General features: G+C 40.7%; 1 protein-coding gene across 11 annotated transcripts; it reads right to left on the bottom strand.

Moving 5' to 3' along the window:
- Positions 1-536: 536 nt before the first annotated feature.
- On the bottom strand, positions 537-25,902 carry tmem269 (transmembrane protein 269). 11 transcript variants are annotated; one of them, XM_045695214.1, is made up of 11 exons: positions 25,658-25,889; positions 18,855-18,987; positions 18,423-18,483; positions 16,957-17,360; positions 14,739-14,788; positions 13,963-14,110; positions 8,374-8,471; positions 6,186-6,320; positions 5,495-5,638; positions 5,106-5,306; positions 537-2,145 (listed from the first exon to the last, which is right to left on the bottom strand). In XM_045695214.1, the coding sequence occupies exons 6-11, from the start codon at positions 14,010-14,012 to the stop codon at positions 2,036-2,038; spliced, it is 738 nt and encodes a 245-aa protein (XP_045551170.1). In that variant the 5' UTR covers positions 14,013-14,110; positions 14,739-14,788; positions 16,957-17,360; positions 18,423-18,483; positions 18,855-18,987; positions 25,658-25,889; the 3' UTR covers positions 537-2,035. The 11 variants fall into 11 exon arrangements, with proteins under 11 accessions (XP_045551170.1, XP_045551172.1, XP_045551171.1 ...); XM_045695216.1 differs by lacking the exon at positions 14,739-14,788 and having other exon boundaries at positions 17,296-17,360; XM_045695215.1 differs by lacking the exon at positions 14,739-14,788.
- Between the last annotated feature and the right edge of the window lie 1,512 nt (positions 25,903-27,414).

The raw sequence follows: 27,414 nt of genomic DNA on the forward strand, positions 1-27,414 counted from the left end.
TTGGACTTAAATCATTGTCAAACTTCATGGGTAAACTCTGGCCGTCGTCGTTCAGCTCGAAATTGTTTTTATATGAATGCCCATTATTGTATTCACCATAGCTAGCCTATGATAATTTTAATATACAGTGCCTTCTGTAATTATTGGAACAGTGAAGCATTTTCTTCTATTGACTCTATACTCCAAAAGTTTGGATTTGAAATCAAACAATGACTGTGAGGTTAAAGTGCAGACCCTCAGCTTTAATTTGAGGGTATTTAATCCATAGCAGGTGAACCATTTAGAAATGACAGGTCTTTTTGTACATTGCTCCCCTAAAATGGGAGGGACAAATTCACTTGTATATTAAAGTACTAAAAAGTACTATTTGGTCCCATATTCAAAGCACACCATGACTACGTCAAGCTTGTGACTCTACAACTTTGTTGGATGCATTTGCTCTTTGTTTTAGTTGTGTGTCAGATAATTTTCTGCCCAATAGAAATGAATGGTAAATAATGTATTGTGTAATTTTTTTTGTGACTTTTATTGAAAATAATATGTTTCTAAACACTTCTATATGTATATGTGGATGCTACCACGATTACAGATAATCCGGAATTAATCATGAATAATGAGTGAAAAAGTATCAGACCCCCCCAAGACATGCTAACCTTTCACCATTACAATAACAGGGACAGTTATCATTTTTATGCACGACTCATCCAGGATTATCTGTGATAGCATTCACAATCTATGCTACAATGCATTCTACCAAGTGCTTAGAAACATTTATATTCACAGTAAAATTGACTCCAATGACACAATACATCATGTATCATTCATTTCTATTGGGCACAAAACCCTATGAAACAACCAAAACAAACAGCAAATGCATCCAACATTTTTTAGAGTCAAAAGCTTGATGTAATCATTGCGTGCTATGAATATGGGACCAAAAATGTAACGTTTTACTACACAAGGGAATTTGTTTTGTTGTTGAAAAAGTGATGTAATTTCTAAACAGTTCACCCAGTATGGATGAAATACCTTCACATGAAAGCTGACAGTGTGCACTTTAACCTCGTAGTCATTGTTTGAGTTCAAATCCAAACTAAGTATAGAGCCAAAAGAAGAAGATATGCTTAATTGTCCCAATAATTACAGAGGGCACTGTATATCTGGTGGGAATGTAAACACTATTAAATTAAAGCACGATTACATTTTGCTTGCAATAAAAGCAAACTAATCTTGTCTCAAAATGGCTTGAACATTTTAAAGAAAAAAAATACTATTCCAATTAAAGAATGCAGTTGATGCTCAAAAACAACAAATTTGGTGTTGATGGGAAAATAAAAAAATATATATTTCTCAACAATCCCATATCCACACACAATTCATTATGCACAATCACTTTGATAGTTATTTTAAGTACAGTAAAACATAAGATCGAGATGGTAGTGTCTTCCATAATTAAAAAAACATGATATAATGGACTTCGTTTGTATCTGCAATATAATGAAACATTTTTATTACAAATATCTTACAAATTGAGAGCATGCCATATGTTTGAATCTAGCATGTTCAGTAAAAAAAAAAAAAGGGGCCATGTTTTTTTTTAAACTGCAAAAACTGTTGACATTTTCTTATTCTTTACAGTAAAAACTTTCTCAATGACTTTATTAATGACTGAAAATACTTGTTTGTATTATTGTTGTAGTAATCTCAAGCACAATTTGTGCATAAGGATGATACAGTACACACACTAGACAGTGCAACTCTGCAGTTGTATTGTACAAACATAATAGCTACAGATACCCAAACCCTATCTTATTCAAAAACAAAATGGCTAAGGTACAGTACATTATCCATCAAGTGTTCATGATGAAAAAGGCAGTTCAATCTTACAAAAACATTACAACGTCCTCTTACATCCTGTTTCGATCCGCTGTGGATAGCTAGCAGCAGCAGTCTGGGCGCTTTAGTTAACCCCACTGAACAGCCTGTTGACAAGCCATGTGCGAGTGTGAATTTGTAGCAAGGCCTTTAATGCCTACTACACTTTGCAGCTCCATAGTGTTGTTGGGAACAAAATGTAGGACACAGACCACAACAGGTAGTATACACATGCCGGAGGGAAAGAGGAACAGAACACCATGACAACTCCTGCAAAACAAAACAGAAAAAAATTTGATGAATAGCCTAGCTAAACAAATAACCTACCTTTCTCATTGCTGGATTTTTGTGATCTGAAACATGAATAAACTTCATAAACTTTCAATTGAGATTTAAGTATTAACTCTTATTCTGAAGTGAGGACTCTTTACTGCTCACATGTGTAAAGTACCTGGTATCAACATCCCAATAGATTTTACAGGACCAAACATACATTTGTTTTAACACCTCTAACATCCAATGTACCATTTTAGTTTTCACAGAAAAGTGTTTCCCAGGCTTTATTTGAATGGAGTGGCTGCTTGGCCGAATTCTCCGGACGCATCTTCCTGATAGGTAAACAACCATGCCTTCTCTAGACTACGCAAAAAAGTTTCCGTAGATGCTGCTCCTGCTGCCACTTGCCCCTCTTTCCTGTTCTCACTCACACGATCGGATATCTTGGTCTGGTGTACAAACTTCGCCAAGTTGTTGTAACTATAAACAACAATCAAATTTAGCGCCCACACACACACATTGTAACTTATGTGCGGCAGACTGATCACTTGAATTGACGGGCATGTTGTCATTGTTAAACTCTGGTTGTTCTTGAATTATGGTGGCATTTGCTCCCTTGCCTTTGCAACCATGAAAATCTCTTTAAAAATGACAAAATTGCCACACATCATACATGTTTTTGTTTATATTGAACTTTTTTATCAATGATAAAACATAAAGCGAGCCATTTATACTGCAAAACTTGATGTTTATGCATTGTTTAAAGTACTTAGGGACGGCAAATTGTCCCCAATAGTAACCCGGTAGAGCTGTAGTGACCTGTTTTGGGGATTGAGAGGTTTATCTATTATTTTAAATGCTAGAAAATAAACAAAATTGTAGAGATCAATAAAAACAAATAACTATTTAAATACCTTTTTTTTAAACAAATGTGTCCCTAGGTTTTAGGTCATTGGTGTTGCAGCGTGGGAAAATCACTCATACAAGGACCTTGAGCATTCCCTCCAGTGGCAAACTTATTAGGGAGGGGTCTATATTAAAGAAAATTACTAGCTAATCACACCCTTTTAGTATGTCAGAAATTTGAGGACTCCATTGATCATTTTGGTGGGCCTAAATCCAAAGTGTCACTTGGTATTACTCAATGTAAATGAAGGGAAGTCACATTGTGATTAATTATATCACTTAAGTCAATATTTTTTTAAAGGTTTAATGACCTTAGATTTGACCATCTGTGGCCTCCATTGAAGACAATCCTAATTTACCTAAAATGTATCATTGGTGTTTCTATTCCTACTGGTGTCAATGTTATCAACATTGTCAAAACTATTTAAAGTCATGAAGCTGACATATTAGTTGATTTAAAAAAATGGGAAGATGTTCCCAAATACATTTATTAAAAAAACATGTTGTTTTCTAAATGACATCGCAATTCAAGAACGACCCGCCGTCACGTGTAGAATGTTCAGCTGCCCGAGAGAATAGGCTACTCGAGTGAATTTCAATAAATGGAGAATGGTGCTTGTTTGATAAAGTTAGATCAAAGCTGAAACAATGTCTGCAAGATAACATAATGTTTCATTAGTATTCTACATAACCAAATATAATATGCTAACATTAATGTAAGACAAAAACAGCCAACTAATTTCTTGAGATTTTAGGATGATTGTGTGAATGATTGCATTTCTCTCTCATGCGGCCAAAACTTCACAGCATGCGCCACTAGGTATAACATGTGCTTTGATTGAAACAAAAACACAAGAATACTGCAGTTTAGCACCGTCTGCTTTAAAATTCTCTCACAAAACACTGTACATAATTCAAGAATATCTAAAATGCATATTCCCATGTAACTAATTGAGATCTAATGGTTGGCATGCAGATGCAGCATGGATGTTTCACCGGTAAAACTTGAAGAATTATCATTCACGACTGACAGTGAGTAAAGTGAGAAACGTGAAGGGAGCAGCTATGCAACCCATGATGTGCAGAACGTGATACGGCTGTTTAGCTCAACGGAAGAGGCGTCCAGGGGGGCGGAACTGAGGTGGAACAGGGCAGTTCAAGCCTTGGCCTTTATTTTTCAACAGATAATTAAATTCCTCTCTAATACCTATTGTGATAGAAAAATGACATATTTACCTGGTTTATTTGATATTGATGGTTAACAATTGATATTTAACTAATGGTAAGACATTTCTTTCCTGCTATTGTCTGTTTTCATGGGCTCCACTCTAGTTTCCTGCAGCTAATCTGGGTGTATAGTCACTGGAGATGGCTTGAGCTGACAAATGGGTTAGACTGCATTGCAGAGACAAGAATGTGTTTTACTAGAGATAGTTTAGGAGTAGAACAATCCCTCATTATCTCAAAAGCATCCTTGCATCTGGGAAACTAAGTCAGCGTGGGGTTAAGACAACAACCCAACTGCAGATAACAGGATGAAGCCAGAGTGGCTTATGATACTCCTTGGTCTGCATGGGGGGGGTTGAACCAACCATGACTGAGCGTTGTTAGTGTCAGCTATATATAGTACTCTGCATTTGTGTAAAGGTTTGGTTACTCGGTCCAACACTCAGGGGGGGGGGGGTGGGGTTTTTGCAATAATTAATCAATATTAAATAAAGATGATTGTTTGAAGAAATGACCAAATCTCTCTCAGTACTGAATTGCCACAACACTATTCTACTGGTTAAGTTTCTTAATGCTGGTCCTGGGGACCTAGCTCTACACTAGCCTGGCACAACCAGCCTGATCTTGTGAGCTTACATAAATTATCCTGTAGCAAATCATTTCAGGCTGGTTGTATGAGGCTAGCACTACACACCTGATTCCACTAATCAACTCATCAAACATTTGATCAGTTGAATAAGATGTGTAGTGCTAGGGCAAAAACTAAACTGTGCACTCCTTTGGGTCCCCTGGACCAGGATTAAGAAACTCTCGAGTATTACCTCCAGCGTAGACCACCTTCTTCCAGGCCTGTGACTCCAGGACCCTGTCGTGAGGGTAGAATCCCTGGTTGACCATGAAGAGGATCATAGCCACAGCAGTGACCCGCAGGATCACCATGTTACCTCCGGTCAGCAGGGAGAGACAGGCCAGGATGGCAGAAGAGTAGATACATGGCAGACCACGGTACATGAAGGGGATGCCTGGAGATGAATAGCCACAGAAAGAGACAGAACCCACATCAGGACTTCTGAATCTGAAATACCCAAAGATTCGTTTTTTTTCTGAATGGCAAATACCCAAAGAGATGTTTTCGTAGACTGTCTGGAAATTAATCATGCTATTATCCTAGCATTTCACAAGAGATACCATGCTTGATGGAGTTCCTTACCGCTGGAGAAGAAGCAGAGTCGGACAATCACAGACAGGACATAGCACATGCACAGGATGTTGTCCATTAAGGCATGTGTCCTCAGGAGCAATGAAGTTGCAATCCCAAAGGTTGTGAAATCTGCAAAATCATCCAGTTTAGCACCTGAACCAGAAAGACAGAAAGTGACTAGTTATACATTTGTCTCATGACTTCGAGTCACACAGATCACATATTAACATGCTACTGCTGTGAGGCTAGTTCACTGCTGCCTTCTTACATAAGGCAAAACAAGTTGATCTAATCTTGTTTATGCCAACGGCCTACTTAACAGTGTGTGTGTGTGTGAGTATGTGCACGTGCGTGAGTGTGTTTGTCTGTAGTGGACACTTCAGTTGTCAACCTTACAGGCCTGCCACTTTCCTCTGTAAACAACATTCCCAAATGCCACAGTCTATTTGTCCCCCCTGAGCAGGGAGAATGTTTTCACTGAGCGACGAGCATGAGGTGATTCTGACCCCAGCTCCAATGAACGAGATGGAATTCCACAGCACAGGGGTCAAAAATTTTAGCAATTTCAGATATGCTGAGAGCCCAAAGCATTGGGATAAAACAGACAATTGGAGCATGATCTCCCCGAATTAGAATGCTTAATCGTAAAGTGATTGTTCAATTGACACAAAAGGGGGGGGAGGGGTACAACAACACCCACCTGCAAAGTCATGCAGAAAAATACTGTCGGGACACAAAGCCAAAGCCCTTGAAATGTCCGGGTGACGACGCATTGTGGTGCACCTGCTGGGAGCTATTTCAGGCAGCAGTGGCGACCACGGTAGTGTAGACGTGACTATCTGCACACAGGAGGTTGTCATGTACAAAGTATGTACTTTTATGTTGTGATCATTTGAGAATGTGCTATGTCGGGAACAATGAGTATGGAAACGTTAGCTATGCCATTTTCTAATAATACACAAGTCTTTTAAATAGCCCTACGGCTGAGGGAATTCAACAACATGAAGCCATTGCAATGCAGAGAAGATCATTTAGTGAACTACATACAAAGACAGAAGCAGATCAGGATAGCAGTGACAGCAAGTACACTTAATGCAATTCAAAGTTGTTTGGTTTGCTGTCACTTAGGTGCCTTTTTGTTTCTCCATGTCATTTAAGAATGTTTTTATGGGTTCTTCAGAAGGAAAACCAGTTCTCTGCTGTCACTTACAGTGCCTTCTGAAAATAATCATACCGCTCAACTTAATGTGTTACAGCATGAATTCAAAATGGATTAAAACAAAAATTCTCACCCATTTACACCCATCACTCCATAATGATAGTGAAAATATGTTTTTCGAAATGTTTGCACATTTATTGAAAATTAAATATATACATCTCATTAACATAAGTATTGCACTGAGTCAATACATGTTAGAACCACCATTTGGCAGCAATTACAGCTGTGACTCTTTCTGGGTAAGTCTAAGAGCTTTGCACACCTGGATTGTACAATATTGTCTTTCCAGCTCCGTCAAGTTTGTTGTTGATCAAAGTATACAGCTATTTTCAAGTCATCCCATAGATTTTGAAGGCCATTCACATTCAGTGTCCTCTTGGTAAGCAACTCCAATGTATATTTGGTCTTGTTTTAGGTTATTGTCCTGCTGAAAGGTGAATTAATCTCCCAGTGTCTGGTGGGAAGCAGACTGAAGCAGGTTTTCCTTTAAGATTTTGCCTGTGCTTAGCTCTATTTCGTAATTCTTTTCTCCTGAAAACTCCCCAGTCCTTAATGATTATAAGTCCATCCATAACATGACGCAGCCACCACTATGCTTGAAAATAAGGAGTGGTACTCAGTAATACGTTATTGGATTTGCCCCAAACATAACACTTTGCATTCAGGACAAAAAGTCCTGCTACATTTTTTGCAGTTTTATTTTAGTGCCTTATTGCAAACAGGATGCATGTTGTAGAAAACTTGTATTCTGTATAGGCTTCCTTTAGGTTTGTATTGTGGAGTAACTACAATGTTGTTGATCCATCCTCAGTTCTCTTATCACAGCCGTTAAACTGTTTTAAAGTCACCATTGGTGAAATCCCTGACCGGTTTCTTTCCTCTCCGTTAACTGAGTTAGGAAGGACGCCTGTATCTTTGTAGTGACTGGGTGTATTGATACACCATCAAAAGTGAAATTAATAACTTCATGCTCAAAGGAATATTCAGCTTTTTTTTCTACCAATAGGTGCCCTTCTTTGCGACGCATTGGAAAACCTCCCTGGTCTTTGTTGTTGAATCTGAAACATGTCTAAAAACATAATCCCACTTTGACATTATGGGGTATTGTGTGTAAACCAGTGATCATTTAATCCATTTAAAACTCAGGCTGTATCACAACAAAATGTGGAAAATGTCAAGAGGTGCAAATACTTTCTGAAGGCACTGTATCTACACTTCCAAAATGGTTCTTCAGCTGTCCCCATAGGAGAACCCTTTTTGGTTCCATGTAGAACTCTGTAGAAAGGGTTCTACCTGGAACCAAAAGGGTTCTCCTATAGAGACAGCCAAATAACCTTTTTAGGTTCTAGATTTTTCTAAGAGTGTATGCTGATCTGCTTCTACCTCTGTAAAATACGTAAATACATCAGTAAATTCACTTCTCTGCATTATACATGCCTCCTTTTTCTGTCTTTTAAGGAGTAACTGTTGCCTTTTAGGCCTTTTGATCCATCAGCTATAATGACCCGTGCCTGTAGTAGAGGGCTGGGCTGTGTGCATCACTAACCTGGTTCCATATATTTGTGTGGTCTTGCCCTCTCATAGTCATTTTCAAACTAACATGTTTCAGGCTAGTGCATCAGCGTGTCTGTGGAAGTTTAACCCTGGTAATGGACATCACTCCACTCACCTAGTGCAGAGCATGCATCCAGTCGCCTGGCAACTGCCCCGTCTGCCAAATCCAGCAGGTAGCCAATCAGGACCAGCCAGCAGGCAGCATGTTGGTGGCTGGAAAATGAGGGTCAAATGTTGGGTAGAATTTTATTTTACAATACAGAAATCACTAGGTACTTACTAAGATATTACATAAAACTGTAATTACACAATCATAACCTACGCATTACTAGTTTGTTACCACTGGACCTACTTAGGATAATGTCACACCACGAGGGATGCAGGTTGGCAGAAGATATACTGTATCTTCTACTTACTTAGCTGCTTACTTAGGGCTTGTCACACCATATACACTCAGTGGCCAGGTCATGAAAATGGTTCGCTCCTAAAGACAGTGAGTCATGTGGCTGGCTACATAAAGTAGGCAGACGTCAAGGCATTCAGTTAATGTTTGATTGAACGTTAGAATGAGCAAAAAAAGTGACCTAAGCGACCTTGAGCATGGTATGATTGTCAGTGCCAGGCGCGCCGGTTCCAGTATCTCAGAAACGGCCGGCATCCTGCGTTTTTCCAAGCACGACTGTGTCTAAGGCAGGGGTCTCCAACAGGTTGATCGCGAGCTACCAGTAGTTCACAGCCTAGCCCACCTTTGAGTAGCTCACCAAACAATTCTGAAAGTACATGCAATTCACGTGTTCTACCACAAACTGTCATAAACAAATATCACAGGTATCAGACACTGCAAGCTCCCAGCTGCTATCTAATCAAACGCAACATTATCGCACCCCTGGTTAGCAACTATTGGCTTAAAAATGCCCAGCAAATTTCCAGCAATATAGCCCAGTCTGTCTGTGTGATGTGCACATTTGTCTATCCCTGTGTGTAGCCAGTTGATGTGATTACCGTCTCGTGGGTTGACAGAAATACTTTCCCCAAAACCTTGTCAATTAAATGTTAACTGCAAAGTAGGCTTACCTGGCAGAAGTATATCATGAGTAAATGTCATTTGTATCCATTATTTTTTTTATATGCAAACTGCCATGAAATGAGCGGCAGCAGTACACAACCATCACTAGCCCGGCACACTAAAAGTGCCCATTCCTCAATCGCTACAGTGCCTTGCAAAAGTATTCATCCCCCTTGGCGTTTTTCCTATTTTGTTGCATTACAACCTATCACGCCCTGACCATAGAGAGCCCTTGTTTCTCTATGGTGTAGTAGGTCAGGGTGTGACTGGGGGGTATTCTAGTTTATTATTTCTATGTGGGTTCTAGTTTATTATTTCTATGTTGGTGATTTGTATGATTCCCAATTAGAGGCAGCTGGGAGTCGTTGTCTCTAACTGGGGATCATATTTAGGTAGAATTTTTTCCCACCTGTGTTTGTGGGATATTATTTTGTGTTTTGTGCATGTGCACCACTTAGTCACATTTTGTTTGATCATTTATTGTTTTTGTGCAGTTCACTTAAATAAAAGGTGGAACCCAGATCACGCTGCACGTTGGTCCAAGTATGCTTCCAGTTCGTACGCCGAGTGTGACACAACCTGTAATTTAAATGGATTTTTATTTGGATTTCATGTAAATGGACATACACAAAATAGTCGAAATTGGTGAAGTGAAAAATAAATAACTTTAAACCCGGAAAACTGGTGCGTGCATACAGTTGAAGTCGGAAGTCTACATACACTTAGTCATTAACTCGTTTTTCAACCACATACTCAAATTTCTTGTTAACAAACTATAGTTTTGGCAAGTCGGTTAGGACATCTACTTTGTGCATGACACAAGTAATTTTTCCAACACTTGTTTACAGACAGATTATTTCACGTATATGTCACTGTATCACAATTCCAGTGGGTCAGAAGTTTACATAGACCAAGTTGACTGTGCCTTTAAACAGCTTGGAAAATTCCAGAAAATTATGTCATAGCTTTAGAAGCTTCTGATAGGCTAATTGACATAATTTGAGTCTATTGGAGGTGTACCTGTGGATGTATTTCAAGGCCTACCTTCAAACTCCTTGCCTCTTTGCTTGACATCATAGGAAAATCGAAAGACCTCAGAAAAAAAATTGGAGACCTGAAAGGCCGCTCGGCAAGGAAGAAGCCACTGCTCCAAAACCTCCATAAAAAAGCCAGACTACAGATTGCAACTGCACATGGGGAGAAAGATCGTACTTTTTGGAGAAATGTCCTCTGGTCTGATGAAACAAAAATAGAACTGTTTGGCCATAATGACCATCGTTATGTTTGGAGGAAAAATGGGGACACTTGCAAGCCGAAGAACACCATCCCAATCGTGAAGCACGGGGGTGGCAGCATTATATTGTGGGGGTGCTTTGCTGCAGGAGGGACTGGTGAGTAATCATGAGGAAGGAAAATTGTGGATATATTGAAGCAACATCTCAAGACACCAGTCAGGAAGTTAAAGCTTGGTCGCAAATGGGTTTTCCAAATGAACAATGAGCCCAAGCATACTTCCAAAGTTGTGGCAAAATGGCTCAAGGACAACAAAGTCAAGGTATTGGAGAGGCCATCACAAAGCCCTGACCTAATTCCCATAGAAAATGTGTGGCAGAACTAGAAAAGCGTGTGCAAGCAAGGAGGCCTACAAACCTGACTCAGTTACACCAGCTCTGTCAGGAGGAATGAGCCAAAATTCACCCAACTTATTGTGGGAAGCTTGTGGAAGGCTACCCGAAACGTTTGCCCAAGTTAAACAATTTAAAGGCAATGCTACCAAGTACTCATTGAGTGTATGTAAACTCCTGACCCACTGGGAATGTGATGAAAGAAATAAAAGCTGAAATAAATCATTCTCTACTATTCTGACATTTCATATTCTTAAAATAAAGTGGTGATCTTAACTGACCTAGACTGGGAATCTTTACTAGGATTAAATGTCAGGAATTATTAAAAACTGAGTTTAAATGTATTTGGCTAAGGTGTATGTAAACTTCCTACTTCAACTGCATGTATGCTTTGCTATGAAGCCCCTAAATAAGATCTGGTGCAACCAATTACCTTCATAAGTCACATAATGAGTTAAAGTCCACCTGTGTACAATCTAAGTGTCACATGATCTCAGTATACACACACACACACGCACACACACACCTGTTCTGAAAGGCCCCAGAGTCTGCAACACCACCAAGCAAGCAGCACCATGAAGTTGTGGAGAAGTACAGATCAGTTTTGGGTTATAAAAAAATATCCACAACTTTGAACATCTCACAGAGCACCATTAAATCCATTATATAAAAAATTGAAAGAATATGGCACCACAACAAACTTGCCAAGAGAGGGCTGCCCACAAACTCATGGACCAGACAAGAAGGGCATTAATCAGAGGCAAAAAAAGAGACTAAAGATAACCCTGAAGGATCTGCAAAGCTCCACAGCGGAGATTGGTGTATCTGTCCATAGGACCACTAAGCTATACACTCCACAGTGCTGGGCTTTACAGAAGAGTGTCCAGAAAAGCCATTGCTTAAAGAAAAAAATAAGCAAACACATTTGGTGTTCGCCAACACCTCTCATCACCCCGAGAACACCATCCCCAGTGAAGCATGGTGGTAACAGCATCATGCTGTGGGGATGTTTTTCCCCATCGGCAGGGACTGGGAAACTGGTCAGAATTAAAGGAATGATGGATGGCGCTAAATACAGGGAAATTCTTGAGGGAAACCTGTTTCAGTCTTCCAGAGATTTGAGACTGGGACGGAGGTTCACCTTCCAGCAAAACAATGACCCTAAGCATACTGCTAAAGCAACACTCGAGTGGTTTAAGGGGAAACATTTAAATATCTTGGAATGGCCTAGTCAAAGCCCAGACCTCAATCTAATTGAGAATCTGTGGTATGACTTAAAGATTGCTGTACACCAGCGGAACCCATCCAACTTGAAGGAGCTGGAGCAGTTTTGCCTTGAAGATTGGGCAAAAATCCCAGTGGCTAGATGTGTCAAGCTTATAGAGACATACCCCAAGAGACTTGCAGCTGCAATTGCTGCAAAAGGTGGCTCTACAAAGTGTTGACTTTGGGGGGGTGAATAGTTATGCACGATCAAGTTGTTTGTCTTATTTCACATCTTCAAAGTGGTAGGCATGTTGTTTAAGTCAAATGATACAACCCCCCAAAAAAATACATTTTAATTCTAGGTTGTAAGGCAACAAAATAGGAAAAAATACTTTTGCAAGCCAGTGTAGATATGCAATTAAAGAGCGAGATACAATTAAAAAAGGGTTATTACACCAATAAAAAAATATAAAAAAAATCCACATTTGTTGTGTTCTTCCGGACCTAAAAAAAAATGTATTCTAATGTTATTTAACCATTGACATGAACTCAGAACATCCAATTTCATTATTTTTCTATGAACAATTGTAATTGAGTGAAATTAAAACATAATTTGGGAAATTATAAAACATAATTTGGGAGAGAAAAAAACTTGTCGATTTTATAGTGCCCCCTTAAAGTTGTTTGTTAACCATGTATATCGACAGAAAACAGTGCACTAAGGACTCGGGGAAGAGTTGCAGGGGAGAGAAGAATGTGCCTATTTGAGATTTTTTTTAAAGTAGCTCATGACATGTTTTAAAAAAATTAAAGTAGCTCTCATGCTAGAAAAGGTTGGAGACCCCTGGTCTAAGGTTTACTGAGAATGGTGCAATAAACAAAAAACACACAGTCAGCGGCAGTCCTGTGGGTGAAAACAGCTCGTTGATGAGAGGTCGAAGGAGAATGGCAAGAATCGTGCAAGCTAACTGGCGGGCCACAAACCGGCAAATAACAGCGCAGTACAAAAGTGGTGTGCAGAACGGCATCTCGGAACGTACAACTCGTTGGTCCTTGTCATGGATGGGCTATTGCATCAGACGACCACACCAGGTTCCACTCCTATCAGCTAAAAACAACAAAGAAGTGGCTCCAGTGGGCAAGCGAACACAAACACTGGACATTTGAGGAGTGGAAAAACATTGCCTGGTCCAACGAATTCCAGTTCCTGTTAAGTTATACTGATGGCAGAGTCAGGATTTGGCATAAGCAGCATGAGTCCATGGCCCCATCCTGCCTGGTGACATCGGTACAGGTTGGTGGCGGTGGTGTGGGGAATTGTTTCCTGGCACATGTTAGGTCCCTTGATAATTGAGCAACATTTGAATGCTACACCTTGTAGAAGCCATGCTCCTGAAGAATTTAGGCTGTTCTGGAGGCAACGGGGGGTCTGACCTGGTACTAGAAGTTTATACCTAATAAGAACTGGCCACGAGTGTATATTTTTTAACTTCAATAACACTTTAAGGGTGGTGTTTGAAGTGTGCTGTATAATGTTTTAGAGCTGAAGGCCAGATGACCTGACCTTGTTAAGCTGCTTGTATTAATCCTGGTCTTCCCTCAACAGCTCAGCTTGTTTGGCAGGACATGTGTGTTTTAACTGTCAATATGGCAATCAAATTTGTCTTAGAAAAAAAATATGCCTCACAGATTAACAAAGATGTACGCTATTGTAACATAATACTGCCATCCATTTACTAGTAGAAACATTCAATCCATACTATAGTTTCTTAAAGAAAATCAGATACTGAAATGTGTGTTCACTCACCCGTTCAGGCTGCAGAGAATAGAGGCCATGCCCATAAGCATGTTGGCCATAGACAGAGCATTGGCTGCATTTTTGCGTACAAACTCCTTGAGCTGGACACCAGTGGCCTGCTCGCTCAGAAAGAGCTTATTGGTGTGCTGGAAGAAACCTGAGAACAGTGAGGATAGTGATTGCTATTAGCTATTGGTCTATTTTAGGTTCACTTAGCTGCTCTGAAGAGGATTGTTGCTAAAACACTACAGATATGATAGGACCATATCATATCTGATGGCCATACTTATACTGCTGTACAGTATGCCAAAAGTGCTATCCTGTTTAAATGGATGTCAAACAAACCAAATACGCAAAATAATCATTGCTATAACAATTTTTTGTTGTTGCAAATGATCAGATTTAACTTGTTTGGCTCATATGACTTTCTACTTATGTGGCCCCTCAACACCAGGACAGCAATCAGCAGTTGTACCAAGATATGGAAAAAAGATGAGTAAAATTAAAGGCCCAAGTAAAGCCCCATGCACCCACCCTACAGCATTCAACCTACAGTAGTACTTGTAACCAGCATATTGAGTATATGGTATTACCTAAATACATATACAAGTGGTTTAGATTGTAACAATTATCATTTTTTGAAGCACACAGTATTAAATCATGTATTTCGTTATCAAAGAATGAACATTTGCAAAGAAACGTCATTTTTAATATACAAATTGTACATTATTTACAAACCTATACAAAAGTGATTCATGTAGCTAATAAAAAGTAGTAGCACTTACCAAGCAGTATGTACGTTTATTGGAGACCCACCATTCGATAGACTATTCCACTTTTCAGAATAAAACATTCAAATGAGTGGGCTGGCTCAGTATGTACAGTAAACACCATTTGATAGTGTCAATATTGTCATATTGACTCACGTAATACTTATTTTGCAAATATACACTACCGGTCAAAAGTTTTAGAACACCTACTCATTCAAGGGTTTCTTTATTTTACTATTTTCTACATTGTATAATAGTAGTGAAGACCTCAAAACTATGACATAACACATATGGAATCATGTAGTAACTTTAAAAAAATTGTTAAACAAATCAGACTCTTCAAAGTAGCCACCCTTTGCCTTGATGACAGCTTTTCACTCTTGGCATTCTCTCAACCAGCTTCATGAGGTAGTCACCTGGAATGCATTTCAATTAACAGGTGTGCCTTATTAAAAGTTAATTTGTGGAATTTCTTTCCTTCTTAATGTGTTTGAGCCCATCAGTTGTATTGTGACCAGGTAGGGGGAATACAGAATATAGCCCTATTTGGTAAAAGGCCAAGTCCATATTATGGTAAGAACAGCTCAAATAAGCAAAGAGAAACGACAGTCCATCATTACTTGACGACATGAAAGTCAGTCAATATGGAAAATGTCAAGAACTTTGAAAGTTTCTTCAAGTGCAGTCGCAAAAACCATCAAGCGCTATGATGAAACTGGCCCTCATGAGGACCGCCACAGGAATGGAAGACCCAGAGTTACCTCTGCTGCAGAGGATAAGTTCATTAGAGTTACCAGCTTCATTAATTGCAGCCCAAATAAATGCTTCAGAGTTCAAGTAACAGACACATCAACTGTTCAGAAACTGTGTGAATCAGGCCTTTGTGGTCAAATTACTGCAAAGAAACCGCTACAAAAGGACACGAATAAGAAGAAGAGACTGCTTGGGCCAAGAAACACGAGCAATGGACATTAGACCGGTGGAAATCTGTCCTTTGGACTAGTGTCCAAATTTGAGATTTTTGGTTCCAACCACTGTGTCTTTGTGAGATGCGGTGTGGGTGAACGAATGATCTTCACATGTGCATTTCCCCTTTAAAGCATGGAGGGGGAGGTGTTATGGTGTGCTTTGCTGGTGACACCGTCTGTGATTTATTTAGAATTCAAGGCACACTTAACCAGCATGGCTACCACAGCATTCTGCAGCGATACGCCATCCCATCTGGTTTGCGCTTAGTGGGACTATCATTTGTTTTTCAACAGGACAAAGACCCAAAACACACCTCCAGGCTGTGTAAGGGCTATTTAACCAAGAAGGAGAGTGATGGAGTACTGAATCAGATGACCTGGCCTCCACAATCACCCGACCTCAACCCAATTGAGATGGTTTGGGACGAGTCGGACTGCAGAGGGAAGGAAAAGCAGCCAACAAGTGCTCAGCATATGTGGGAACTCCTTCAAGACTCCTGAAAAAGCATTCCAGGTGAAGCTGGTTGAGAGAATGCCAAGCTGTCATCAAGGCAAAGGGTGGCTATTTGAAGAACTCAAATATATTTAGATTTGTTTAATACTTTTTTGGTTACTACATTATTCCATATGTGTTATTTCATAGTTTTGATGTCTTCACTATTATTCTACAATGTAGAAAATAGTCAAAATAAATAAAATCCTTGAATGAGTAGGTGTTATACAACTTTGACCGGCAGTGTTTAGTACATTTATAGCGGAGACAGACTGGTGGGGAGGGAGTAAGGAACTGTGCATACATATTACTATGATTTAGTAATGAACTATCCTCCACACATAGTACTATAGTACAACCCTGAGATATTGACTCTACCGGGCTATTGATTCATTAAGCTGGTTGACTGGCAAAACTAGTGACCTGGAACAATGACAAACACATGGCAGCAACTTTCACATGGATGGGTAGCTATTAAAAAAAGAATTAATATTTAACAGTTTGTCTGTTGTCTGTCTTTGTCATAGTTTGAAGAAATAGCATAGTAATTACTTGCAAATACAGTTTCCTTATACATTTGTTTAAGTGCAAACCAAGTATTGTTATAACAAAGTTATTTCTGATAGGAACTGTATAATACTGAGCAATTCCATCACAGTTATTAAAGTAATCAAAGAAAGAATGTAAGGGCAATTTAATTTGACTCTCATTGAATTAATAATTGACAGAATCTTGAAACATATTGAAAGGCATCATGTATAGGGCATCTTACTTAGCAAGCTGGAAGGTCTAATGATGCAAGCTGCTTCACTATGGCCAGAACTGGTTTTGTTCCTTGCAATGCTGTGAGGGTTTTTAATTAAGGCAAACAAAGGGATCTTTGTTCTTGCGTGTCTGTGGCTCTGCTAGGGAGTTTAGATTTCACACAGAAGTTAATAAACTGAAGTGATAAAAGTAGCAAAGAGGTTGTCTTCGCAGACAAAGACACACATAGCACTAAATAAAATAAACATGAATAAAAAGCTTACCATAGCAACTTAAAAAAAAGAAAAGAAAAGAGTCTAACAAACTAACGTCTGTACGTGAAAAAGGGTTAAAGTCATGTTCCTACTATTCTGTTTTGCACACAGAACTTCGTGTGATTCCAAAGCCAGTCGAGTTCAACAGACTCTTCATCTGAAAGAAAACAGTGTATGAGACAAAGCACAAGCCAACAACAACTTCTAAGAAGAAGTTAGGTTCACTTGACAAGCATGCTTCTCATTTCCGATTTACATTACCTGGCTTTCGACAACCTAACCAGAAAACCCAAAATGGTAAACTATGCTGAATCAATAACCAGATATATTTACAGTATCTTCCACTAAGCTGTGTCTGTTTAGCCTAGAATGTCAAGAAATATTTTAAAATATTGAAATAACCCAGTTAGGACAGAAACACACTTCTTACTCTTCCGGAAAAATAAAAATAGCCATCTTGTGTTTCACAACGAAAGTGGAAAGGATACACCAGGTCTGATCCCTAATCCAGCCAGTCAATACTGTCTCACCACTGATAAATACCATCCAAGTATCAAGCCAGAGCTAGACACATTCACACTTTTAAGTTAGTATTTCTGGGCCCATATTCAGTGTCTCAGAGTAGAAGTGCTGATCTAGGACCAGTTTTGCCTTTTAGATTATAATGAATAAGAAAGGGGGGGACTTAGAAAAAACTTAGGGGACTTAGAAAGAAAGGTGCAACAGTACGTCAAAAAAATAGAAATAAAGGATATTGCTGTAGCATTAAATTAAAATCTACATAATCACATATTGATGAGTAACAATATGTATTATCCACTGTATCATTTGAAAGTGGACAACCTGCTATAACTCTAATCTAATACAAGTATAAGAGAAAAACGTGATCTCAGATGTGAAAAAAACGACACTCACTTCCATGTTAGCTACAGCACCTAAACACATAATTATTATCATCATCATTATGCCTAGTGGCTCATAGCTGTCCTCAACCCAGCTCTTCACATGCGTGTCAATCTTTGACTTGACCCTTTGGGCTTGACTATTTCCATCTACTGTATCTACCCTCAAATACTGCATACTACAGTACCTTACCACCACACTTATAAAACAGGATACAAGTTTTGCATGATTCTTACCAGGACCTCTAGTGTTGGCACAGATAATCAAAACCTTGTCATGCACGTTTGGCCAGGGGCACCCAAAAACAAGCACTTACCAGAGGATGGAGTCAGCAGAATCATGGTTCTCTCTGTGTCAGTCTGCTCACAGTACAGCAGCTGGAAAAAAGCCAACATTTAGGGACTCTTTCCAAAAAACAGATCAAGCCTAGTTCTGGACTGAAAAACAAACTTAAAAGGAAATAGCATTTTCAGTTAAGTTTAGTTTATTAGGATCCCCATTAGCTGCTGAACATGCAGCAGCTACTCTTCCAGGGGTCCAAAGGAAATGTACAAATACATGACAAAGTACAGAACGGTAAGACAAGAACATCATAAGTTATTACATTTTAAAAAGTTATTGGAAAGACAGACAACAAAAATGCTATTTACACACTATTCATATATACAGTACAGTTCAATTCGATCTTTAGAGATGAGAGGCGCTGTGATAAAAAAAAAGGATCAACAATATTGTAAATTAAACTTACTTTTTGCCAGAATAAACTGGTGGCTGAGCTTTCCACAATGACTTTATACATAACTGAGCGACGCATTTAGTGTTTTTTTTTGGTTTGGGTATCGTGATGAAATCCATCGTCACGTCTGATGGGGTATGTTCGTCTGTTTGAAGTGTATGCAAACAGATTATACAAGTGGTTAGGCATTGTCACACACGTTTCTTAAAAAGACGAGAAGTAGTCAATTTCTCCTCAACCATTAAACACTATCATGCATGTTGTTGATGTTAGTTATGTGTTAAGGGCAAAGTGTGCTGCTTTGTTTTGAGCCAGCTGCAGCTTTGCTAGGTCTTTCTTTGCTGCACCTGACCATACTACCGAACAGTAGTCAAGATGGGACAAGGTCAGAGCCTGAATAACTAGTACAGTAGATCTGTGTCAAAAACGCAGAACCTCTCCCCATCTTCACAACAACTTTGTCAATATGACTTGACTATGATATCCTCCTAGGAGTTCAGCTTTTTCAACGGTCACACCCTTTATGCACAACTCCAGTTGAGGTTTAGGTCTAAGAATGGTTTGAACCAAATACAATGCTTTTAGATGTATTTAAGACCAGTTTATTGTTAATTACTCATTCTGACACGAACACCTTGCTAAGAGTCTTAGTGAAAACACTGGCTTTAGGTGCTGATGTGTAGAAATTGCAAACATCAACATACAGAATCATTTTTAGCTTGGCTAATAATTTGTGGTACATAATTTGTCAAAATAGAGAAGAGTAACGGACCAAGGCTACTGCCCTGAGAGATACCGCACTGTACATATCTGATGTTAGAGAAGCAGCTTAGCCAATCAGTCATCCGAGTCAATACAGTACAAGGTGAGTGCCCTTCCCTAAATGCATGCTGAAAGTCAGTTTACAATGCTATTTTTCAAAGAACAAGTTTTTGTTAAAAAATGACTCAGTTTACTAAGAGCAGGCAGCAAACTGATTGGGTGGCTGTTAAGGCCAGCAAAGGGTGCTTCACTATTTTTAGGTAGTGTAATTACTTCCTTGCATGCCTGTGGACACAGAAACACTTCTTTAAGCTTTGGTTAAAAACATGGCAAATAAGGGTGGCAATAAAGTCAGCTACCATTCCCAATAGTTTACCATCTAAGTTGTCTATACCTGGTGGCTCATCATTATTGATGCATAAATTGTTTTTCCACCTCCTCCACACGAACTTAACCAAATTCAAAACAGAAATCCTCTTTCATTATTAGATCTTCAATACACAAATATGATGGTTCACTGTTCAATGTTATTAAACTTCTCAATTTGTCCACTTTACCAGTGAAACAGCCATTGAAATGATTGGCTATATCAAAAGGTTTTGTTATAAATGACCCATCAACTTAAAACGACTAGCAAACAGCTCAGACACCTCACAAGACATGCCACCATGAGTTTCTTCACAATCCAAGTCCAGAACAGACTCTGGGAAATGCACAGTATTACATAGAGCAATGACTACATGGAACTCTATTCCACATCAAGTAACTCAAGTAAGCAGTAAAAACTATACCTTATGGAACAACGCGGACAGTGAAGAGACACACACACACACACACACAATATTACAATGTATGGTAATGTACCTGATCCATCCTACTCAGCACCAAGGACTGCTTGCGCCAGGGAGGGCGCGGTTACATCCAGACAATAGAACCTCAAAAGGTGTGAGGGGAAGCCCAACTAGCCACCGCACAAATAAACAAAGAGCGCATGAAGGTCGTTAAAGCGCTTGGCCGTGGCCAAGGAGAGCAACAAGGCCATCTTATAAGACAGAGTCTTAAGAGACACTGTCTCCAGAGGTTCAAAGTGATCGCATGTAATTGCATCCTGAACCAGTGCCAAGGCCCATGATGGGGCAAGTGGCTTGGAGACCGGACGGAGACTCCCTTTGATAAAACGACAAACCAGGGGGTCAGCCCCGATCGTCGTCTCACCTAGTCCTACATGGCAGGCTGAGATCGCCACCAAGTATACCTTAAAGGTGGAAAAGGCCGTGCCCTTGTTGAACCATTCCTGTAGGAAGGAGAGAACGGCAGTAATGGAACAATGAAAGGGGGCCAAGTCGCGTCTCTAACACCATCTCTAATACCCTTTACTTCAGGTCGTAAAGACCTCTTGTAAAAGGGGCTATGGCGTTCTGAATTGTGGCAACCACGTGCTTGGGATCCCTGCGCTGTGGGAGGCACCATAGTTGAGCATATAGGAGAGGTACTGTACAATCTCCACCAGCCATCACTTCCCAGTCCAATGCGGGGCTATCAGGATAGTCCACTCGCTCTCACTCTGTCAAGGGGGGGAATGCACTCTGTCAAGGGGGGGAATGCACTCTGTCAAGGGGGGGAATGCACTCTGTCAAGGGGGGGAATGCACTCTGTCAAGGGGGGGAATGCACTCTGTCAAGGGGGGGAATGCACTCTGTCAAGGGGGGGAATGCACTCTGTCAAGGGGGAATGCACTCTGTCAAGGGGGAATGCACTCTGTCAAGGGGTGGTGGGGAATAAAATAAACCAGGCCCACTGGCGGGAAGGCATATATAAGCACGTCTGGCCATGTTGGGATCTCGTCGCGAAGAACAAGCTACAGTGCGCATTGTCTTGCGATGCGTACAGATCAACGGCAGCCCTGGTGTAATGCTCCCACACCTCCTCGACAACTTTGGGATGAAGTCACCACTCCACAGTGAATCCGCACCAGAGTTTAGTCTGCCTGACACATGTTTCTCTGAGAGACAGATGTTTACTGCTCCATAGCAAGATCTCTCTCGCCAGAGAGTGAAGTTGACAGGAGCACATTCCTCTTTGGCGGTTGATATACACTACCGTAGACATATTGTACGACCTGACTAGTCAATTATGGAGGCCATGAGCCCAAGACACATCCAGTATGTAACTGATGTTGCCAGCCAAAACACAGAGGCAGTGGCAAAAATACGTCGCTCTTTCCATGGTGAGGGCTGCTCGACAGGCTACAGAGTCCAGAGACAATCCCAAAGAGACTTTCTGCTACTTACGCCTAGAGCGAGCCAGTACGTTGACACCCTGGCTATATGCGCCGCTGCCTGAACCCGAGTGTCCACGCAGATCAACCAGTCATCGATGTACATCAGGACTCTTAAGCCTCTCTCTCATGTCCATGGGGCAAGGGACAGACCGAATGGTAAGGTGAGATATTCGTAGACTATGCCCTCAAAGGCAAACCTCATATCTCCTGTGTGCAGTCCAATGTGTAAATAAGAATTCTTGAGGTCTACTGTGGTGAACCACTCGTTCAGACGAATCGAATCTAACAGCATGCGATAGCATTCATAATTTATAGACTCAGATGCTTGTTGAGGTGTCATAAATCCAGGATGGGGTGTACCACCTTCCCCCTTTTTTGGGAACTAAGAAATAATGGCTAAAGAAGCCCTGGTGAGCTTCCTCCCTTGGTACCACGCGTACGGCTCCCTTGGCCAACAGAGACTGCATCTCGTCTGAGGACTCGGGCCGCTTCCCCCGTGCAGTGGACTGCACTATTCCCATAAAATGCCGGGGGAACCCCTACAAGTTGTAGTTTGTACCCCTGGTCTACGGTGCATAAGACCCAAGGGGAGACTGCACACGTGCGCCACGGCTCTCTGTCAGGCGCAAGGGAACCCACAAGTCCCCAGGGGGGACGGGGGGGAAGGGGAACCCTGTGGCAGTTAGTCCACTGGGGCGACTCCGCATGTGGGAAACCTGTCCTGTGGAAGGGATGTGGGACCAGCCAGGCCAGACAAAGGTTCTTTGTTTTGCATGGGAATATTCTGAACCATCACCCTTGGCCTATGAGCCTGTATGTAATGGGAACCATTTGAGAACTGAACTTGGGGAACAGGGTTGACCTGCCTCAACTTCTGGGTCTTGAGATCGGGGCTCCTGTGCTACACCTCTGCCGTGTGTAAACGAGCTTGTGACCTGATGCAGGACTCCTAAGAAGACTCTGGTCGTCGAGGTCGGAGGAGCTCTGCCGGCTCCTCGAGCCCCCACACCTTGCGTTAGGTGTGCCGCTTCTTCCATGTCCCCCTAAATGGAGCTGAGTTGGTCTCCGCTGCTCGACATTTGGACCAGCGATGTCAGCCCCATGAGCATTATGAGTCTGACAGCACAGTGGGTCGACGAGGATTTCATACTGAGGAAAGCCATATTGCATGCTCAAGAATGTGCTGGTTCTCATAACGCTGCTGCAATTAACGTGAAATGTGAAATGTTACATACACAGCTGGACAAGATGGAGACGGACACAGTGACAGTGCGCACCGAGGAAGAGAGGCTATGGACAGACAGAGCTGAAACTTCACTGCTTGACATGTATGATGAAATCCTGGTTTGGAATGAAATGACTGAACAACGAAACAGCACAGCAAGTAAGTGAAATAAATAGGTTTTGATTATGTTTTACTGGTAATGCGGACGTACGTAAACACCAACAAAATAACTTTTTGGTCAGTGTGGTGTGTGTGTAACCTTTAACTAGGCAAGTCAGTTAAGAACAAATTCTTATTTACAATGACGCCTACCCCGGACGATGCTGGGCTAATTGTGTGCTGCCCTATGGGACTCCCAATCACAGTCGGATGTGATACAGCCTGGATTCGAACCAGGGACTGTAATGATGCCTCTTGCACTGAGATGCAGTGCCTTAGACCGCTGCGTCCATGTGTGTTAACTATTTAACTGTATTAGAATGTTTATAAGGCTGCACATTTTCTTTGCGGTATCATTTTTTTGGGCCAAGGAAAATGTCAAAAGCCGCACTGAAGTCTAACAAAACAGCCCCCACAATCTTTCTCTCAGCCAATCATCAGTCATTCGTGTAAGTGGTGGCAGGTAGCTTAGTGGTTAGAGCGTTGGACTAGTAACCAAAAGGTTGCAAGATCAAATCCCTGAGCTGACAAGGTAAAAATCTGTTGTTCTGCCCCTGAACAAGGCAGTTAACCCACTGTTCCTAGGCTGTCATTGTAAGTAATAATTTGTTCTTAACTGACTTGCCTAGTTAAATAAAAGGTTAAAAAAAAGAAAAAAAAGTGCTGTGCTTGTTGAATGTCCTATATAGGCATGCTGAAAGTTTGTCAATTTCTTTCCTGTAAAATAGCATTGTATCTGGTCAAACACAATATTTTCCAAAAGTTTACTGAGGGTTAGTAACAGGCTGATTTACTGGTTAAAAAGCCGACCTTTACTATTCTTAGGTAGCGGAATTACTATTGCTTCCCTCCAAGCCTGAGGGCACACACTTTCCAGTAGGCTAAAATTGAAGATATGGCTAATAGGAGTGGTTGAATAAGGCTTCAACCAATGACCCGCAAGAGGGTGTGTCCCATAGTGAGATAACCCAGTCGACTAAAAGAGAACAATTTGCTGCATTTTGATTTGACTTTATTTTCATTTGTATTATCTGTCCTAATGTATAGTCAACTTCATAACATATTACATTACAATGACTGCTATAACAATGGTGCACATAATCGTGGTATATTCAGAGCTCCAGGTTTGAGGTCTGTATTTGTCCATTATGGTAGGCTACAAGACAATTTCGCTACTGGTTCAATCCCCTGCAGTTGATAATTGACTGAGCCATCTAATTATTACCATAGGGACTCTGATCTAGGCATAAATAAACACTGTAGGCCTATGCCTAAAGTAACTCAATCAACCACCAATCTCTAGGATAATTATAAATCAAATGAATCTGTCGGAAACGCAATTGTGTGCTGCCCTATGGGACTTCGGAAACACAGATCACTGCACCTGTGCATAGTCCATCTGTAAATAGCCCATCCAACTACCTCATCCCCATACTGTTATTTATTTTGCTCCTTTGCACCCCAGTATCTCTAATTTCACATTCATCTTCTGCACATCGATCACTCCAGTGTTTAATTGCTATATTGTAATTATTTCACCACTATGGCCTATTTATTGCCTTACCTCCCTTATCCTACCTCATTTGCACACACTGTATATAGACTTTTTCTATTGTATTATTGACTGTATGCTTGTTTATTTCATGTGTAACTCTGTGTTGTTGTCTGTGTCGCACTGCTTTGCTTTATCTTGGCCAGGTCTCAGTTGTAAATGAGAACTTGTTCTCAACTAGCCAATCTGGTTTAATAAAGGTGAAATTAAAAAAATGCAATTCATTCACAAAAAAAAACATTAGGCTCACAATGTACCAAGCCATAGCAGCCTCAGCTATTATAGTCAAAAACGCTCCAAAATAAGACTATCAATTTCATTTTCAAAGGAAAATCTATTTCAAAAGCAATATTTATTGTACATTTTCAAAATATTAACTACTACAAGTTCCTAAACACAATCAAAGTACTAGAATATCTAGTTACAACAGATAACAAGTCGAAAGTGGGCTCGGCAGTAGCCTATAGGTTGATCCGGTGGGTGTGCGCACACTACGCACTTTCTTCAGCACCAGAGCCACGCGCATCTTCATAAATTCCTCACTGGTTTACTCCGTTCAATAGTCTATACAGTGGGTCAAGTTGGGCGCTAAACGCATAATTCTCACTGTAGATAATAGTATTTTTAAATCTTAAATTATTTTCAAAAAACAAAATGGTTGCTGCAATTGTATTTTATACAAAGTGCGTCACACATTGAGAACAAAATCGTCGATCCATAGCCTCTCTAAATAAAATGTACTGTAATGCTCATAAAAATGCCATATGTGAGACAACAATCGGTTTTCTGCACACTATGTAAGCTGATATGCGGTTAGTTTAAACAGTTGTACTTACCTGGAATGACCTAAAGATGCTGCTGAAATAGTTCAAATGATTGACACGTCTTGAATGGAACTAAATAATCGTATTAAATAAATCTCTCTTCTGTAACAGTTACTTCTTCATGTGTACAAAGTGGCTGTTTATCGCATTCCAAAAATGGTTCTCCTGTTAATAGTATCTCACTTTGCGTCTGAGCGCGCCTGCTTTTAAAGCTCCACAGACGAATCCGCTAGAATATTCCACCGGATGTGACGCACAAACGGTCCATTCTTGGTCTGGCCATTGTAATGAATACATTTACGCTACAAGACCAGAAGTATGTGGACACCTGCTCGTCGAACTTCTCGTTCCAAAATCAAGGGCATTAATATGGAGTTGGTTCCCCCTTTGCTGCTATATCAGCCTTGACTCTTCTGGGAAGGCTTTCCACTAGATGTTGGAACATTGCTATGGGCACTTGCTTCCATTCAGACACAAAAGCGTTAGTGAGGTTGAGCACTAATGTTGGGCGATTAGGCCTGGCTTGCAGTCGGCATTCCAATTCATCCCAAAGGTGTTCAATGGAGTTGAGGTCAGGGCTCTGTGCAGACCAGTCAAGATCTTCCACACCGATCTCGACAAACCATTTCTGAATGGCCCTCGCTTTGTGCATGGGGGCATTGTCATGCTGAAACAGGAAAGGGCCTTCCCAAAACTGTTGCCAAAAAGTTGGAAGCACAATTGTTTAGAATGTCATTGTACGCTGTAGCTTTAAGATTTCCCTTCACTGGAACTAAGGGGCCTAGCCTGAACCATGAAAAACAACAGCCCCAGATCATTATTCCTCCTCCACCAAACTTTACAGTTGGCACTGCATTGGGGCAGGTAGTGTTCTCCTGGCATTCTCCAAACCCAGATTAGTCCGTCGGACTGCCAGATAGTGAAGCGTGATTCATCACTCCAGAGAACACGTTTCAACTGCCCCAGAGTCCAATGGCGGCGAGCTTTACACCATTCCAGCCGACGCTTGGTATTGTGCATGGTGATCTTAGGCTTGTGTACAGCTGTTCAGTCATGGAAACCCATTTCTGATTAACAGTTTTTGTGCTGACGTGGCTTCCAGAGGCAGTTTGGAACTCGGTAGTGAGTGTTGCAACCGAGGACAGAATATTTTACGTGCTACACGCTTCAGCACTCAGCGGTCCCATTCTGTGAGCTTGTGTGGCCTACCACTTCGTGGCTGAGTCATTGTTGCTCCTAGAGTTTCCACTTCACAGTTGACTGGGGCAGATCTAGCATGGCAGAAAGTTGACAAAATGACTTGTTGGAAAGGTGGCATCCTATGATGGTGCCACGCACGTTGAATGTCATTGACCTCTTCAGTAACGCCATTCTACTGTCAATGTTTGTCTATGGAGATCGCATGGCGGTATGCTCGATTTCATACACCTGTCAACAATGGGTGTGGCTGAAATAGCCAAATCCACTAATTTGAAGGGGTGTCCACATACTTTTGTATATATAGTGTACATTATGGGAATATAATAATTGTATCCATGTTTTGAGGCTACACTGCATTTGTTTACATTTACAATGTTTACAAATATTGAAGTAAAACAAGCTTATATTTTCCATTCCTGGTGGGATCTGACAGAACTAAGCTCATGAGGCATTTATAAATTATATTCTTCAAGAATCAATGGGTATATATCATTAATTTCTAAGTCCAGAAATGGATGTAGCAATTGCAGATTTCCCCTTTAAGACGATTAAGTTATTTTCTTCATTTG

Source organism: Salmo salar, chromosome ssa15 (assembly GCF_905237065.1).
Source record: "Salmo salar chromosome ssa15, Ssal_v3.1, whole genome shotgun sequence".
In the NCBI taxonomy this organism is placed as follows: domain Eukaryota; kingdom Metazoa; phylum Chordata; class Actinopteri; order Salmoniformes; family Salmonidae; genus Salmo; species Salmo salar.

Bases quoted from the DNA above. Each gene is read 5' to 3' on its own strand.
- tmem269 (XM_014146782.2), bottom strand. From the start codon at position 18,920: ATGCGTCGCTCAGTTATGTATAAAGTCATTGTGGAAAGCTCAGCCACC. The intron at 8,472-13,962 runs GTGAGTGAACAC...CTCATTTTCCAG, and splicing joins ATTCTCTGCAGCCTGAACGG to CCACCAACATGCTGCCTGCT. The intron at 5,639-6,185 runs GTGGGTGTTGTT...TTTCTGGTTCAG, and splicing joins TTTTCTGCATGACTTTGCAG to GTGCTAAACTGGATGATTTT.